The sequence below is a fragment of the Carettochelys insculpta genome, chromosome 3 (genome assembly GCF_033958435.1).
Source record: "Carettochelys insculpta isolate YL-2023 chromosome 3, ASM3395843v1, whole genome shotgun sequence".
NCBI classification, from domain to species: domain Eukaryota; kingdom Metazoa; phylum Chordata; order Testudines; family Carettochelyidae; genus Carettochelys; species Carettochelys insculpta.
The window spans coordinates 76762630-76781143 of record NC_134139.1 but is presented as its reverse complement, the minus strand read 5'-3'; the positions used below and the strand labels follow the sequence as shown (position 1 = coordinate 76781143).

The following is an 18514-nucleotide window of genomic DNA, read 5'->3' as shown; positions in this document are numbered from 1 at the left end:
TCATACCAGCACCAGAGGCCCTGCAGGGAGCGCGGGGCGGGGCGGGGCGGGGCGGGGCGCAGCAGCAGAGCGGGCCCATCTGAGCGGCTGCTGAGGCGCGGGGGGGCGGGCGCAGCTCTCCCGGCCCCTCTCCATGGCCAAGCACGTTTTCCTCACCGGACCCCCAGGTAACCCCGCCGACCGCTGCTTGCGGCCATCGCCGTCGCAGTCCCGGGCCCGCGTGCACGAGCTGGGCCCCGCCGCAGCCCTTCCGAGTGCCGCGCGGCCTCCCGGGGAAAGTTTGGCCCCACCACCCTACGAGGCCGCCATGTAGAGGCACGTCAGCAGCCTCTGGGCCAGTCGAATTGGGGAATTTTTGCACGAGTCTCGCGGCGGTGTGTGAGCTGGACTGGCTGCATCTGCAGGAGGGGTTCGCACCATTGCGTTGCAACGGCTGGGCGTGCACGCGGATGCAAAATCCCTGTGGGCAGCCCAGCCATTGCTCTGCCGGCGTCTCACCCTGGGCCCATGTAAACCAGAGGGACGTTTTTCCTTCTGGCGATTACCTTGATTTCTGTGTACTGAAACCCTCAACTTCACCTTTAAGTACAAAACCTGTTTTTGAGTTAATTCAGCCTCCGTTCACATGAGTAATCTGCAAGTTTGCAGATCTGTGCAGGTCTCCCTTGTCTGGCTGTGTGCTATTTAGGTGAGAAATACTGAATTCAGTAAACTGAGATCATATAGACTTTCATCTTAGACAAACGAATGCTATGTCGCATGCATTTCCCAGCAATATTCTTTTTTTGGTTTTATGTCTTGTCAAAATGCTAGACAATTAAAACCCCCATCAGTTTAACTGCCAGCATTTCTAATTTCCTTTATATGAATATTGTCTGTAACAATTGTAATGACTTAGCATGTTCAGTCTAAATAATGTACCATTATGGTGCAATATTCTTGTCCCTCTCTTAAGAGGCAGAACAAAGCGACAGAAATGTAGCACTTTAAAGACTAACAAAAATGATTTATTCAGTGATGAGCTTCCGTGGAGCAGACCCACGTCTTCAGATCAATTTCATTTCCAGTGCAGATTGACATTTATAAGTACAGAGGACCAAAAAGGAAAAAAAATTGCAATAAAAACTGACAGATCAAATAGGATAGAAGGAAGGGGATGAGAGGTGGGGGGGTGTTAATTGTCCTATCTGAGAGGCAGTAATTGGAATCCCAAATGAGTTGAAGAAGGTAGTGCTTTATTACTGCCAGGGAATTTGATTATTATTGAGGTAAAGTGGACCAGAATGCTGCTGTTCTTTTGGTACAAGTTGAATAAACAAACAGTTCTTACTGTTTAGCTATCAAATTCAAGAAGTGAACTTATATTAACCTAATTCTCCACTGCTTTATGTACTTATGTAGAGTGAGCATAAAATTATACTAGGTGAGAGTGGTAGCAGTTATACCCTATTTGCACAGGATAAATAACTACAGAAAGTGCAAGATAGTGGGGAATCAAACTGCTTATGTCTGGAGAGTGCTTGAGGCAGCAAAGACCCCATTTATACTGATTTAGCTACATGTGATTTGAAATTGACCAGGTTAAGGCAGGAAACCCTCCCTCTCCCACATAAATGCATTTACACTGGTTTAAGTCTTGTTTGGATCAGTTTAGTTTGCAGTAGTAAAATACTGAGTTGTAATGACCAAGTTCCAGATTCAAAATCTGTTTAGTAAACCAATACAACCAATACAAAGCATCTGAGTCTGAAGATGCTCATACTGTCCGTGCCATAATAGTAATTTTGTTTTGATTTGTATCAGAGGGGTAGCCAAGTTAGTCTGTCTTCAAAAACAACAAGAAATCCTATGGCACCTTATAGACTAACAGATATTTTGGAGCATAAGCATTCAGGAGCAAAGACGCACTGGGTCTCATGCATCTGACAAAGCGGGTCTTTGCCCACGAAAGCTTATGCTCCAAATATCTGTTAGTCTGTAAGGTGCCACAGGACTTGTTGATTTTTGATTTGAATGCTCATTGTCATGTAGGCTTCATCTGTGCTACAATTTCCTCTGTGTTGTGAGCCGCTGAGGTCAGCTGGAGATTTGCCATAAATATTGGCCCCGAAGAAAACAATTTTTAAAACTGTTTGTTTATGTAGGAAGTCTCCACAGATTCACAGAGCCTTTCTATGTAAATATGAGAGAGAAAACAATCATTACAACAGTGAGCTGTTGTTTAGAGAAACATTAAAAAGTAATAAAATCATTAGATTTCTCTGTTTGGTGTCCTATTACAGGGTAAGAACCATTAAACTGCCAACAAGAGAACAATTTTTAAGTACAGGTTTAAAAACTGTTTCTGCAAAAGCTAATACTGGTTGGTGGGGAAGGGGCATAATTTTGTGAGAGACATTATTGTTCATTATTTTCTATGATGCTCATTCATTTAGCCATTGGAATGATCTTTATTAAAATTGTCTAGTGTCAGGTTTTTCAAAACTTTTAAAGGGTTTAGATTTTTTTCATAGATTATCTTTGTATAATTATTATATTAATGCATATGATTAGCGAGAATAATGAAGTACAGGTATTAATCTCATTAAGTTCTCATTCTTTCAGTGCCATTGTAACTTTTGTAAAGCTGTAAAGTGCAGAAGTAATTACTAAAATGATAAGAAAACTATTTAACTGGAGCGTTTTAACATCTAGGATAAATCTCAGTACGCAAACAGTGTAAAGATGTTGAGAGTATTACAAATTGGTTTTAACTTAGTTCTGTCAAATCTAGGCATTTATATTGCTCACCACCATGATATATGGCTTATACAACAGTGGTTTGTTTTTTTTTAAACTCTTCATTTACCTAGCCTAACCCTGTGCAAATGCAAATATAGATTAAACTGGTAGCTGAGGACAAAAGATTGCAGTAAAAGCCTGATTATCTGACATTTGGATATCCAGCACATTTAGTTAACCAGCATGCCCAGCTGGGGGGACCGCCGGTGTTGTGGTAGGGGCCAGCTGCTGCAAGGGCTGATATCCCAGCCGGGACTGTCTGCCCACTGCCCTGCCCAGGGATGAGATATAGAGCAGGGCCAGCTGCTGGCTCTAGCTCTACTAACCAGCACATTTTATTAGACGGCAGCTTTTTACTGTATTACCTTTATTACTTAGCTGGGGAGCTCCATGAGGCAGTCTTGTTTTGTTTGTACAACGCCTAGTAAAACGGGGTTGGACCCTGGGCCCTGGTCTATGGCTCTTAGGCATCATTACAGTAATGCAGATAATTATGCTACTAGGTGTGTGCTGTATAAGACATGATAGACTATGGGCCACATTTTCAAAGGTATTTAGGTGCCCAAAGATGCCCTTCTTTTGCAAAAGTGACTTAGGCTCCTAGCTTCCATTAAATCATTTAAATCAACAGTCTGGAACCCCAGTATCTTTGAGGATCTCGGCCTCAGTGTCTGACCCCCATGAAACTGAGCACTTCAGCACTTTTTGCAAATCCCTCTGGATGCCTGCGTCTGTTGTTGCACACCTAAATACCTTTAACATGGGCCTTTAGGCATTTAAATGCCTACTGTGCCAGAGACTTAACACTTTTGATCCACTAGGGTTATCCTATTTGCCTTTCAAAAAAGAGGAATCCCCTAAGAGGGAGTGTATCTGTATCAGTATCTACCAACTCAGGTTGTATTAGTGTACTGTATATACTGTAACACATTAATACAACATGAATTGGTAGGTACGGATACAGATGAAACCCCTGAGAGGGAGTGTCTCTTTTTTTATAATGATAATCCTAGATCCATAAATAAATCTACTCCAAGCAAGACAGCTGCCTGGCATGGTAAAAGAAAAGGGATGAAATAGCAAGGCTGGGTTTTGTGTGAGATGGAGGTTAATTTGAGTTTAAAATAAGAGACTGCCAAGTGGTGTATCTGTGGTGTGGCTTGGAGGGTCAGTTAGATTGTGCGATTGCAGGGAACCCCTGGAAGACTACCCACCAGGTAGAGGAAGAGGTACATGAAATACAGTCTGTCCTGCCCTGGTGGGGTGGGTGGTGGGAAGGGTTTCTAGAACCACTTTGGGATGAATGACTGGATTATCTTCAGCTTTTTTAGAAGTTTATTTATCTTGAAGTTTATTCCTTTTGTTAGAAGTCAGTTTGTCCTCCAAGACTTGATTTTTTTCAGTGGTAATGAAGCTGCTTCTCTGAGGCCAATGGGAGCTGCAGATGCTCAACATCTGTGAAAGTCAGGCCCATAGGGAATTCAGTTATTTTTAACCATTTGCTATACAGATGAGATGAACTCGGACAGTTTTGCCAACAAGAGAACAAATGACACTGTAATAAAGGGAGGCTGTGTGTGTCAGAGGCCAACAAACCTTCAAAGTGAAACATAAAACCTGACTTCTGTTCATTCTCCCTCCCCACCCCATCCCCTGGCTCCCAGCTTCTCCAGGACAGAAAGGTTTAGTAGTTGATGCTTTTCCTAATTCTAGTTTCTCCACTCTGTATAAAACGTGTGTAGCCAGCCATCTGTCTGCCAAATGTGTTGGTCACCTCAGAAAGGGCACATTTAAAACCAGGCTTTATGCTTTGCTTGCACTAATAATAGGCATTTCCTTATTTTAGGGATTGGAAAGACAACATTGATCCAGAAAGCCATTGAAGTCCTGAAATCCTCTGGGGTCGCTATTGATGGATTTTACACACAGGAAGTCAGAGAAAGCGGCAGGAGAATAGGATTTGATGTCGTCACTTTGTCTGGGAGACGAGGAACTTTATCTAGACTTGGGTACTGCTATTTTAATAGATTAAGGTGGTTACTGCTTTAGGGGTAGTCCTGCAAGTACCTCAATGCCTGAAATGCTTTTGAAGTCAGTGGGATTTCCACATGCACAGAGCTTTCAGGATCATGTTCCTTGTTAGATTCTGTGCGTCTGAATCTAACACTGTTATCCTTTGCTGTAAGCAGACACTAGCATGTGTGTGTGGTGCTGTTCAGCTCTTTAACTGAAGTAATGTTTATAAAAAATGTACATGACCTTTTTTTCAATTATAGTTATTTTTCAGATGTGCCCTTCCAGCAGATTCCAGCGGTGTGCAGGGTGTCTGAGGGGTGCCTGTCTGGAGGGGGATGCGCTGCCCCCTCCAGCTGCCCCTGCCCATGTCCTGCAGACAGTCTGGGGAGGACCAGGCTCTGGGGACTGCCCCTCCATCTTATGGGGACTGCCCCCCCGCTGAACCCTCCCCTGTAGCCTGCAGGCTGTGTGGGGCTGCCCCCCACCGCAGCAACTCCCTCTGTGGCATAGGCTCTCCATGGGGCAGAGTGGGGCAGGCTCTGGGTTTGGGACAGGGGAGCTAGTTACCCAGCCTTTGTAGCAGGCAAGATGGCGGGGCCCCAGCCCTTCTGGCCTCTCTCGGTGCTGAGACTGCATCCAGTAGCCACTCTTATTATCCTGTCCCTCCTATCTGTGCCCCTCCCTTTCCGTCTTCTGGAACATCCTTGGATTTCAGGCATTTCCCACTTGCCAGGAACAACTGAACCCTGACCTTGGTTTAAGTTAAGTTCGGAGGAAGCTGTGTACCAAATTTTGTGATTGTAGCTCTTACGGTTTAAGCTGAGGTCTTGGAACAAACGTAGCACATACAGAAAGACATACTTCAGCAAAAGGGCTGGTTTGCCAACTAAACGCGTGGAGCGTCCAGATTCCCCAGGACATTTTGCTGACAGAACACAGCATTTTTGTCGACAGCTGTACCCTGATTGCCACAAGGAATAATACCTGTTAACAGAGATCTGTGGAAAAAAATTAACTGTGGGCATTCCAGGGGGTATCTTCTGTCGCCAGAAAGTACTTCAGGGACACCAAGCAACCCTGTCCACTGTACTTCTGGCTGGCTGTTTTGCTGATAGAGCAGCCAGGCAGTCCAGCCACTCTCTGTCAACAGAGTGGATCGCTCTTGCAATTCACTTGGCAGTCTGGTGGTGATGTGCCAACAGAAGTTTTGTTGAAAGATATCCTCTGACAAAACTTCTGTCGACAAATCAGTCTAATCTAGAAGTAGCCTGAAATGTAGGTATGGATTTGCATCTCTGCCAAGGTAACCTAAAAAACCCTACTGACTCAGAACGTTTGTCTGGCTTTCCCCTGCAGCAGGGCAGCAGTGAACTGAGTTCTCTGAATTCAGCATGGCCTCGGTATCCCTGTAGTACAATAGAACATGCAAGCTAGTTTCATGATGCCAGGCACTATTTTTTCAGATGGTAAGGAAAATAACTTGCTTCCTCAATTACTTTCTAAGAGACAGAACTGATCATCATGGATCAAAGAAAAGTTCAGATAAGCAGTCCACAACAAGCTGCTGACTGTCCCATAAATCCCATAACTGTTTTTCTAACTAAGGAAATGTTTCAGATCCCTGTGCAGGAGGTACAAAATACATTGCAGTTGGAAGTCCCTCCTGCTTCACTAGACATAGGTCTGTGCAAAATGTTGGCTTCTTCACTCTTTCTACATACTGTTTAATATCACATTTAGATTACATTGTGAGTCATCTCAGAATGTCTCTGTATACTAGGAGGAAGAGCTCTCCATTTTCTGGTTTACCATCTGCAACATACCCAGTCTAGGTTTTTAGTTTTTTGGCTTATTGTACAACCACTCCCATGACAGCTAAAAGTATTACAGCAAATTTTTGGAACATTTGTGGTTTATAATATTGACACACCACCCCTTTTTTTGTTTGCTTTTTTTTGTAAATTCAGTTCTGAGTCGTCTTCTACAAGACATGAATATCGTGTTGGACAATACGTAGTAGATCTGGCTTCATTTGAGCAGTTGGCACTTCCTGTGCTGAGAAATGTGAGTATCTTTTGAAAGCTTCTAGAAAGCAAGTATACCAGAATGTTATCAGGTTTGATAGGTTCAGGCTGATCAGTAGCAGTGACTCCTGTTTTTAGGTTTGGCTGTCCTGCACTACAGGGGGGGAAGAGAGCAGTCTCCTCTGGTCTGTCTGACTTTAAGGAGATCCCTCTGTTTCTGGTTCCCCATCCCTCAGCCAGCAAATAAGTCCTAGAAACACCCTTTTATAACCGTGTTGTATCAGCTGGGGCAGGGAGCTGCAGTCTTAGACATCAGAGGATTCAGCAGCACAGCTTGCTGGGGTGAACTGCTGTGTCTGTTCACTTCGGTACCCACAAAATATATGCTTTTCTCCTGCAGAGCTCAAGTGGAGGAGTTCCCAGGGAACGCCAAGAAGGGGAGTTTGTTGCAGAGCCAGCAGCTGCTCTCTTCCTTGCTGTGATCCCCTTTTCCTAGCTTTCCTTTTCCTGTGAACAGAGGATTGTGTGTTTGTTTTATTTTAATAACTTGTTAAGATTTAGCCTAGTTTCAGGAGACTTGTTTCATCTTCGTTGCTGACAGTAACTTGAGTGTCTGTCTGTTGGTACTCGTGGACCACTCTGGCTGAATCAGTGCAGAACCTCTGTTGTTGTATTTTAATTGCCATTCTAGATATCACCTGGTGATGTAACTATGTTGCTAAAAGCAGGTTAGACTAGAGCAGAAGAGAATTTTGCAAGGCACCTGAAGAGGACAGGAAAGCAGACCTGGTCGGAAACAAAGACGAGGTTGAGGTTATTTTACCCAGTGCTTTGGAGGAGGAACAAATATACAACTGTATGGCAACAAAGACTGGATTGAAAGAATGTGAAGGGGGGAGAAGACATCAGTAATATTTACATGCATTTTAATTTAAAAATGAAACCTCACTTACAGTAAACTCAAGCTGGAGGAAAATACCTCACTAAATAAGGGCTGCACTTCGTATACTTATAAGGGATAATATAACAGTGGATATTTAATATAAATTCAACACAGATCTTACTAAAAAAGGATCATGTAATACTTTGCTTACAAGTAATACAATAGTTACAAGCATAGTGCTGTTGTGTGTATGCTTGAAAGGGAATGAAGAGTAGAAAGGAGTTGGAAAATTTCCTGCTCGCATTGAAAGTAGAAGCAAAAGTCCTCATGATTCAGTGGGAGGAGGATCGTGGGTACACAGGTCATTGGTGGGCAACCTTTGGCCCATCAGCTTAATTTCCTGGTGGGCTGTAAGACATTTTGCTGACATTGACCATTTGAGGGCATGGCCTCCCCCAGCTCCCAGGGGCTGTGGTTTGCTGTTCCTGGCCAGTAGGAGCTGGTGGGAGCGGGGAGGGTATAATACCAGCAGATGGTCAAAGTCAGCAAAATGTCATGCAACTGCCAGTGGTTTTAACCTGATGGGCTTCAGGTTGCCCACCACTGGTTATGTGGTACAGGGTGGGAAAGGAATAGTGTGAAAGGGACAGACATCATCCTATTGGAGTAGGAGGAGACCAGTGGAAAGTGGGTGAAGCAAAGTGGAACTAAAGGGGAGGGTAGGTATAGTCAGGGTGGCAAAGCACTGGAATAAATTCCCTTGGGAGGCTGCAAAATCTCCATTATTGGAGATATCAAAGAGCAGGTTAGATAAACATCTGTTGGGATTGTCTAGATGGCGCTTGGTCCCGCCGGGAGTTCAGGGGACTGGACTCGATGACCTCTTGAGGTCCCTTCTAATTCTAGTATTTTACGGTTCTGTGCAGAAGGGTGGCAAGCTGAAATAAGCTTAGATACAAATTAGCTTAGATGGTTGCCAATAAATGTACATGGTTCTCAATAATATTTTGTAGGGACTATGGAACAGCACCATAAGCCAAATAGGCAAAGCCCTGTTTTTGGATCGTTTGCAGAAACAGCAAAATATATCAGTTTTTAGTCCCAAGGCCCCACTACAGTTTACTGGAACAGAGAATGTCAGTCTGGAGTTTGGATTAGCCTGCTCTGATCACAGAGCATCTCGAACCACAAATATGCTACTTAACATGTTTGTGGGACTGCCTAGGTTCTATAGGCTAGCTCCCAGTTACTTCACTGGGCAAGAGTGAGTGATAAATCGGATTGTGTTTGGGGCTCTGGAAACTTCACCTGAAGGGACTGGGGATTCTGTGCAAAGAATTTCTTAGCATTTTCTTAGCGACTGGTGCTGGCTTTTCAGTTCACTGCTCTGTAAAAGGATTTTAGATAAAACTACCCCACCTTGCTGGGAGTCATTTGGGACTCTGTTCTGAAAGGTTTTAGGAAATATGTAGTGCATCCATTTTCATAGGAACTAACATTTTCTGTGTTCACATGGGACAACATGTAACTGGGATTCCTCCTTAAATGACATTCATAGCTGGTATCTGCACTTACTCGTGAATTAACAGTGAAGCTTTGACTTGGGTTGATTTGCTGCTTGTAGATCTAAATAAGAGAATATTTTTTTCAATTAACTGCCTCAGAAGAGGTGAGCTCACTTTGATCTCATAGCTTGTCAGATTTCTGTACTTTATTGGCTTGTGCCATCTTAAAAATGGTTGTGAAATGAATGGCTGAAGTATGGAGCTCCTATAATACCAATTATCAGAGGGGTAGCCATGTTAGTCTGGATCTGTAACAGCAACGAAGGGTCCTGGGGCACCTTATAGACTAACAGAAAAGTTTTGAGCATGAGCTTTTGTGAGCACAGACTCACTTCATCAGATGAAGTGCTGAAAACTTTTCTGTTAGTCTATAAGGTGCCACAAGACCCTTCGTTGTTGTTATAATACCAATGGTATGCTTACCAGAGTGTGGTAACCCCTGCCCTAATTGTAAGTGTACCTATCTATTGATCCAAGCTGGTGCAGTGGATGTGAATGGAACTTTAAAGGCCTGTTGGCCCTCAGACATAACTACAGTAGCTGTGTGCAAAAATACTATCACATCTCTACCAAGCAGTAGCAGATGTTGAGACCTTGCACATCAGTTTCCTTGGGAGGAGACATCAAAGACTTGGATTAACTTGTTCTGTACAATACATACACCAGTCCATGAAAACAGGTGGTCACAAACCACATGCAGACATTTTCTGTCTGAAATCTTAGCCCAAACACTAATGATTTATATGCTGGAAGCAACTTTCCTCCAAGAACTGACTTCAGTTAGAGAGATTAAGTTGGAGAACAAACTGCCCTGCTATTTCCAACAGCTTCCCCAAAAAGAACCTACATCACAATACTAAAAACATACCACATCTCCAAAGTTCTGTGTTGGTCACATGCTAATACAAGTGCCCTGTAAGATTCTGTAACTGCACTATCTGATAATTGTTGCCCTAAAACTTTCCAATCTCCACCAAGGAAAAAATGTCAGATTTTCCTTTCTTCCCATCTGTGATCTTGGTGCTTTGCTAGGTAACAGACTGGCTGGCATCCTTAGCGACTGAGGTGACTAGCTTTACTGTCTTGATTCTCCATCACTATTTCAAAGAAATGTTACTCCTGAACTGATGCTTCTTCCACAGAGAAGAGTGACTCCTACTTCTGTCTTCATTTCTTCCTGCATTTTAATCCATTTGTGTATCTTTCCTATAGGCTGATCTTGGCCGTGACACAGGGAAAAAAGTATGCATAATAGATGAGATTGGTAAAATGGAACTCTTCAGCCAATCTTTTATTCAAGCTGTTCGTCAAATTCTGACTGATTCAAGGACTACAATTCTGGGAACTATACCAATACCAAAAGGCAAGCCATTGGGTCTTGTGGAGGAAATAAGAAGTCGGAAGGATGTTAAGGTGTTCAACGTAAGTAATTTCCAAGGTCCTTAAGGAGCCTTTTAATTCTTGGTAACCAGTGTGAATCCGGCTCAATTCAATTGCCATCAGTGGATGTCTGTTAGATATCTCTAGCGAAGTGAATTTAATGGCTTCTGTTGAGTTCTTAATGGACAAATGTTCACAACACATACACAAAAAAGCACAGTGGGAACTTTTATTGGTAGATTTGAACCAGAGAAGCTAGAGATTGAATGAATGGGTCTGTCAAAGTACTATTAGTATTGTTGTTTCTAAAATTCCCAACACCAAGGTGTTCATCATCATTCATGCTTTCTTTCAAGTATATTCCATCATTGACAATTGGCCTGCAGAACCTTTGCCACCTGTATTAATAGGGGAGATGGAAAGAACCTAGCTTGAAAGTGAGCTCATGTTGAGTTTGCAGGATTGGTAATTGGAGAAAAACGATGGCATTTTTGTTCCCCTTGTAATTGGAGCTTCTTTTATCTGGAGATATAACAACATGGAGTCCATTGTTACAACACTTAGTTTTCAGATTAGAGGTGCACTTTAAGACTGTACAAATCAAGCACAGACAAATTTTCAAATCTGTTTCTTAACAATTGTTGCCTCCTTACAGAAATACCAGTTTGAGGCTTGTTTATTAAGCATCCAGAAATATGCTAGAGGTTTAACAAAACAAGCACGTTTTACAGATTTGATCTCTTGCCTTCAGTTTAATTTTGCATTTTGATATTTACTGTAACTAGGACACAGAATTATATCATACATCCAGAACATGACAGTAGAGTTTTAGGAGCTATAAAAATTCAGTACTTTTGACTTGTAAGAAAATGAAAAAAAAAAACAGAATATTTTGGTGCAGTTATATCATACAAGTAGATAGTAGTGCCTTGTAGTTCATAATTAAGGTGATGCAAGTTATGATGAGTGCTTACCATATTTTTTGTACATCAGAATTAAAATGGAGTGAATGATGAAGGAAAAAGTAGTCATTCTGATGCTGCTTTATAAGCTAAACGATCGTATGTAGTGCATGCTGTTTAAATCACGTGATGAAATGTCCACCTTATTGTGCCATGCAGCTCCCCAAAATATTCAGTTATATTATCAAATGTTACATGGTTTGTGAAATTATATGAATGGGATAGGATGCACCCCCCACCCCAGCTCTACTGCAAGTTAACATCTTTTTATTATACATACATTCTTTCCCATATATTCAATCAGCCTCTGTATGACATAGAATCAAAGTGTTTATGTACAGTTAATACGTCTCTGTGAAGTCTCCATACATCATCATTCTCCATACATTCAGCTTACTAGAAGTATGTTTTTACTAGTAGAATACTAAGCAACCATTATCAGGAGTCTTTCTACAATCATCCCTTTGAAGCTGACCTTTTTCAAAGCCCCACAATTTAATTGTTTACTGAAAGCAACATTTCTTCCTTTCTGATTTTTCCCCTTGTTCCTTCTGTCATGACATTTTCTTTGGAGAATTACTTGTTAAATAGCAAAACACCTCCTTTCCTCTCTTAGCTGTTGAAATAGTTATCTTGCATTTGTTTTTTGTAGTAACAGAGAGGAAGCCGTGCTAGTCTATACACTATCAAAACAAAAAGCAGTCAAGTAGCACCTTTAAAGACTAGCAAAATAGTTTATTAGGGCTACGTCTACACGTGCACCCAACTTCGAAATAGCTTATTTCGATGTTGCGACATCGAAATAGGCTATTTCGATGAATAACGTCTACACGTCCTCCAGGGCTGGCAACGTCGATGTTCAACTTCGACGTTGCTCAGCCCAACATCGAAATAGGCACAGCGAGGGAACGTCTACACGGCAAAGTAGCACACATCGAAATAAGGGAGCCAGGCACAGCTGCAGACAGGGTCACGGGGCGGACTCAACAGCAAGTCGCTCCCTTAAAGGGCCCCTCCCAGACACACTTTCATTAAACAGTGCAAGATACACAGAGCCAACAACTAGTTGCAGACCCTGTATATGCAGCACGGACCCCCAGCTGCAGCAGCAGCAGCCAGAAGCCCTGGGCTAAGGGCTGCTGCCCACGGTGACCACAGAGCCCCGCAAGGGCTGGAGAGAGAGTATCTCTCAACCCCCCAGCTGATGGCCGCCATGGAGGACCCCGCTATTTCGATGTTGCGGGACGCGGATCGTCTACACGTCCCTACTTCGATGTTGAACATCGAAGTAGGGCGCTATTCCCATCCCCTCATGGGGTTAGCGACTTCGACGTCTCGCCGCCTAACGTCGATTTCAACTTCGAAATAGCGCCCAACACGTGTAGACGTGACGGGCGCTATTTCGAAGTTACTGCCGCTACTTCGAAGTAGCGTGCACGTGTAGACGCAGCCTAGGTGAGCTTTCGTGGGACAGACCCACTTCTTCAGACCATAGCCAGACCAGAACAGACTCAATATTTAAGGCACAGAGAACCAAAAACAGTAAGCAAGGAGGACAAATCAGAAAAAGATAATCAAGGTGAGCAAATCAGAGAGTGGAGGGGTGGGGGGGAAGGTCAAGAATTAGACTGAGCCAAGTATGCAGACGAGCCCCTATAGTGACTCAGAAAGTTCCCATCACGATTTACACCATGTGTTAATGTGCCGAATTTGAATATAAAAGCCAGCTAGTATCTGGTAACTACATGTCAAATCCTATTTGTATTATGTCTAGTAAAATCAGAGGTACCAGACACAAACTCATTGAAGTCAGATGCCCAAGATGTTCCTGATTTATCTGTCAGTTTATTTTGATACAAATATCTAGGAATCTAGATTTATTTTTGTTTACTTTTTTCACCTTTTTTCCCCCTTATGCTCAGAAGAGGAAAGATTTCCAGATAAAGATTTTTTTGCAAGTTGATCTTTCCCTGAGAGTACTTGGACTTCCTGGTGTTCTTGCGTCTTTGGAATCATGGTGGTGTTTTTCTGTGTCTTACCCAAATGCTTTCTAATAGTGATCTCCATAGACACTTCCAGCACTCTGGCTAAATACTGATATCTCTAACATATATCACTAGAAGATTTATCAGGTGCTTAACCCAATGATTTTTTGTTTTTTCCTTTATTTAAATCATTGCTCTGGGGTGGGGCTGGGATGAGGGGTTCAGTATGCAGGCTGCCCCAGGGAGAGGTGACTGCCCCAGCCCTCTCTTACCGCAGCAGCCTGGGGGTGGGTGAGAAGCACCTTTCCATGGCCACTGCAGCACCAACAAGGGAGGAGGGGAGCATGTCTCCTTCCTGGGGCAGGTTCTGGTTCATCTGTTCCCTTCACTCCCCAGCCAGAGTGAAGAATGCAGTAAAGTGTGAACTTTCCCCTCCTTCCCTATTGAAGGTGAGGGTGGGAATCTTCCGCTTCCCCACTCTCCCTAGAAAGTGCCTGGGGGGTGGGATGCTTGGGGCTGGGGCAGTCCTGGACAGGTGGGAGGGGGACCCAGCCAGCCCCTTTCATTTGCTTAGTGATTCCGTCACTCTTTTCTGTGTGGTTTTATGCAAAGCAATCCCATTCCAGGCACTTCCAATTTTCCTGTCACAACTCAACTCCGACCTTGCTTTAAGTTATGGTAAGAGGAAGCAGTATAGCAAATTTGTTGGTCCTGCCTCTACTGTTTAGGAAGATTTCTTGAACAAACAGAGAAATTCTTGCAAATATATAGTGCATAAGCATGGGCTGTTGGGTTGTTCCATGTTGTCTGGAAACCAGCGCACAACTTGGGACTAGACCACCTCTAGAGGTTAAGAGGAGAAGTATGGAAATCTTCCAAAATAACCATGAAGATTCGACATTCTTTACAATATGGTTTGCCAGTATTCACAGTTTAGGTAATGTCTTGCTGCACGTATGTACTTAATGGCTTTAGCTACACAGTGATTTAAAATACCTTGAATATTTGGATATTGCTACTTCAAAATTTTGGCAGGTCACTAGGAAGTCCAATAAGGGGTGAAGTCAAAGTATTTGCTGTCGGACTATGGCATGTGGCTTACTTGTGGTATCCACAAGTCCCATGGTAAATATATATCCTGTAGAGCAATTGCACTTTTGAGAGCCTTGATCTGCATTTAGTTGGTCCATAAAAGTTACCTTTTTAAAGGCTTCTGCCTCCCTCGAGTTTTCCATGTCACTTTTCCATTGCCCATTATGGTATCTGCTCCCTGGAATTAAACCTGCCTGGATGAAAGTGTTATATCTCATTGCTAACAGGCTGTGCCTCTTCAGGTTCACATGTGTTGTCAGTAATTACATAGGGCTTCATTTATTGTATGCAGTAGCAGATGAGGACATTACCAACATATTTATATGTACATAAAGAAAGACTCTGCAAAGTTACTCTTTATTTCAGTGCTAACTGTTTTTTTGGAAGGGATATTGAACCTCATGCTTCAGGGCTTAAGCCAATTCTATTTTAATTTGCAGTGCAACTTTATTGGGGCAGATGGTCCCACATCTCACCACTTACTGTTACTGCATTTATGTACAATGGGTGAAATCACGTCCCCACTGAAGTTAACTGGAGTCTTCCTATTGACTAGTGTGGTCAGACATTAACCTGGGTCTCCACTGGTGCAGGCACAAGTAGTTTTGTATGTGCACATCTGACTGTGAACACTTGCATGTGCACAAGTGTTAGACTTTGCAGTCACAAAATGCAACAGTTATATGAGCATAAGAACCAACCAGCAATGTGCAGAGGTGTTTGTATTTTCAAAAGGATACTAAATTTTGTAAGACAAGGCAGTCAGGTAAAATATCTTTTATTGGACCAACTTCTACTGGTGACAGATGCAAGGTTTTGTGTTTACACAAAGCTCTTTTGCAGGTCTGAGCTTAAGAAATGTTCTATGTAAGTTAAAAAGATTTTAGTCTTTCACCAACAGATGTTTGTGCAATAAAAGATATTACCTTACACGTCTTGTCTTTCTGACAATGTGGGACCAACATAGCTATCTATAGTAACACCTGGGCTATGTCTACATGAGAGTTTTGTTGACAAAACTGGGGTTTTATCAACAAAACTCATGGAGCATCTACACACAAAAGAGTTTTGAGAGAAACGGTAGACAGAGAAGCCGTGTAGACACATCAAAGCCTTTTTGTTAACAGAGTGGATCAAAAGATTGATCCACTTCTATGTGTAGACATTATTTGTCAACAGAAGTTTTGTTGGATAATCTCTTCTCACAGTAACTTCTGTAGACAGTAACTTCTAGGGTAGACATAGCCCTAAACTTTAACTAGATTTTGAATTTTAAAAATCTCCAAATGTTCTAAGAAACCTAATATCACAGCACCAAAACAATGTTACATTGTAATCAAGGGCTTGTTTTAATTCACTGTAGGTGTGGCTGACCTGAGTAAGTCATCTCTATTGAACTATAGTCCTAGCATATAGTGAAGGCAGAAAGAAGTCACTACTGTACAGTTCGAATGGTTTAAGGTGTCTTTAAAAGGACTTCTAGTAATGGAGAAAGCGTGTGGTGCGTTTGAACGACGTTAGTCATTCACAAGTGAATAATCCATGCAAAATATCACTTGTATTTGCAGTACTTTTGAAGATTTATTTTAACAGTTTTCTTAGGTTTTTATGTATAGCAGATAGGTGTAGTAGCTTTAGTCTGTTAGCTGCTGGTGCTGTTAGAAGCACCCCTCCACTCTCTGATTTACTCACCTTGATTAACTTTTTCTGATTTGTCCTCCTTGCTTACTGTTTTTGGTTTTCTGTACCTTAAATATTGAGTCTGTTCTGGTCTGGCTATGGTCTGAAGAAGTGGGTCTGTCCCACGAAAGCTCACCTAATAAACTATTTTGCTAGTCTTTAAAGTGCTAGTTGACTGCTTTTTGTTTTGATAGTGTATAGACTAGCACGGCTTCCTCTCTGTTACTATTCAGGTGTTTCAGTTATTCTTTTTCTAATATGGAAATAGATGTTGGATATGATGTTAAAAAAGGAAAAAAAAATCCAATGATATTAAGGTGGTTATTCAAATGGTAAACCAAATCCTCGTATGTAAAAATTTTGATTTTTTTTTTTTCCTCTTCTAGGTTACTAAGGAAAATAGAGACAACATTTTACAAGATATTGTGACAACTGTGCAGAATTGCTGGAAATGAAGACCATTTCCTTGTTAGTAACCGTTAGCTTTTATATAAGTCTATTGGAGAGCCCAATCCTACTTGGGCCAGTGTCTTCTGAATCTGTAGTCCTCTAAAATGTGCGTGCTTATCAGTCATTTACATATTGTTTACTCAGTTCATGAGATTTAAAAAAACCCTCATCCTGGGATCTGAAAGTTAAGCAGTTGATTCTGATGCCAATTACAGTCGTGCAGATCTGATTGGGGAACTACTAATTCAGCCCCTAATCCTGCAATATGTGGTGAGGTTGTCTGCTGTGTCTGCAGAGATGCATTAATGAATAGAGCACTGCACAGGCCCCCACTCTCCCAACAGCCTTCCTGCACAATACACATTCCAGACCTAGGGGGCTGACAGCTGTGTAACAGAGCAAAATCTGGCACAGACTGCATTCGATTTGCGTTGTGCACCATCACTAGCACTGAGGTAGGGTACTATTGGAATGTGCCTCAACTCACTCCCCAACTTGCCTCAGCTGGGTCAGTATTATAGGGGTGATGGATAAAACAAAATAGCTTGATCCTCAGATTCCAGGATAAGTAAACTGAGCAAATGTGATCCAAAATTGTAAGACAGATGCACTATATAAATGTACAATAGTCATATACAGAGCTGAATTTTAGAAAAAAATGGTACTGCAAATTCTTGAGACAGTGCCTGATAGGAATGCTGCCTGCTGTGTTCATTTTTGCGTTGTCTGAGAACCAAAAAGAAGTCTTCAGGATCATGGCTTTCTTAATAAAATCCTGACAGATGTTTTTCATGAAATGTTTAAAATATTAATTTGGACTTAAGGCTGCCTAGTTAAATGGCTTATCGATGTGTAATTATTTCTGTTTATTTCCTTTTCCTGTGTATGGTTTTTGATTGATGAAATGAGTATTAGACAACATATATGCCCAGGAGGTTTGTAAATATGTTCAGGAAAAAAGCGTTTACCACTTCATCGGTCTTGCATGTCATAAACTAAATTTCCAGCCAGGTGTACTTCTTTCCGCATACAGCTGAAAGAGTTTTCCACTTCAGTAATTTAGGAATGCAAAGAACTGAATTCCTTCCTTTTCTGTGTAGAATGTAACATATGTTCAAATAAACATGTTTGTTAAAGGCATATGGAAACTTGCATTGTAGTTAGTATTTATTTGTACACCCGTACATAGTTATGCTCAAGTAACAGCTCTGTGTGTATTTATAAAGCCAGATGGTGACAGCCCTTTTGCAAGTATTCAGGAGGCTGTAAAATCCTTCCTCTTGCCCCAGGCCCAATGTGAGGGCCTGTTACAAGCGAGTTCTGCCGTGAGCCTCTTGAGGTTCATATCACCCCAAAGGGGTGGGACTAAAGCCCTGTTCTTAATGGGTTTGTCTACACTTGCCCCTAACTTCAAAGGGGGCATGTTAATCAGGGTGATGGAAGATTATTAATGAAGTGCTGCTGCGAATACGCAGCACTTCATTAGGTTAATTCTCCCCCACCGAAACTTCAAAGTGCCAGCACACGTGTAGCTGCAGATACTTCGAAGTGCCTTTACTTCTCAAAATTTTGGGTTTGAGGTGTTTGATGCTTCAAAGTTGTCACGGGGGAGAATTAGCCTAATGAAGTGCTGCATACTCGTTGCAGCACGTCATTAGTAATCTCCCATCACCGTGATTAACATGCCCCTTTCAAA

General features: G+C 42.2%; 1 protein-coding gene across 1 annotated transcript; it reads left to right on the top strand.

Annotated features, from left to right (window-relative positions):
• The first annotated feature begins 42 nt into the window (after positions 1 to 42).
• NTPCR (nucleoside-triphosphatase, cancer-related) lies at positions 43 to 17976 on the top strand. Its single transcript, XM_074988653.1, has 5 exons — positions 43 to 167; positions 4628 to 4790; positions 6765 to 6861; positions 10482 to 10691; positions 16755 to 17976. The coding sequence occupies exons 1-5, from the start codon at positions 134 to 136 to the stop codon at positions 16821 to 16823; spliced, it is 573 nt and encodes a 190-aa protein (XP_074844754.1). The 5' UTR covers positions 43 to 133; the 3' UTR covers positions 16824 to 17976.
• The last annotated feature ends 538 nt before the right edge of the window (positions 17977 to 18514 follow it).

Coding starts and splice junctions, on each gene's coding strand:
- NTPCR (XM_074988653.1), top strand. CDS start 134: ATGGCCAAGCACGTTTTCCTCACCGGACCCCCAG. Junction 6,862..10,481: donor CACTTCCTGTGCTGAGAAAT/GTGAGTATCTTT, acceptor TCTTTCCTATAG/GCTGATCTTGGCCGTGACAC. Junction 10,692..16,754: donor AGGATGTTAAGGTGTTCAAC/GTAAGTAATTTC, acceptor TTCCTCTTCTAG/GTTACTAAGGAAAATAGAGA.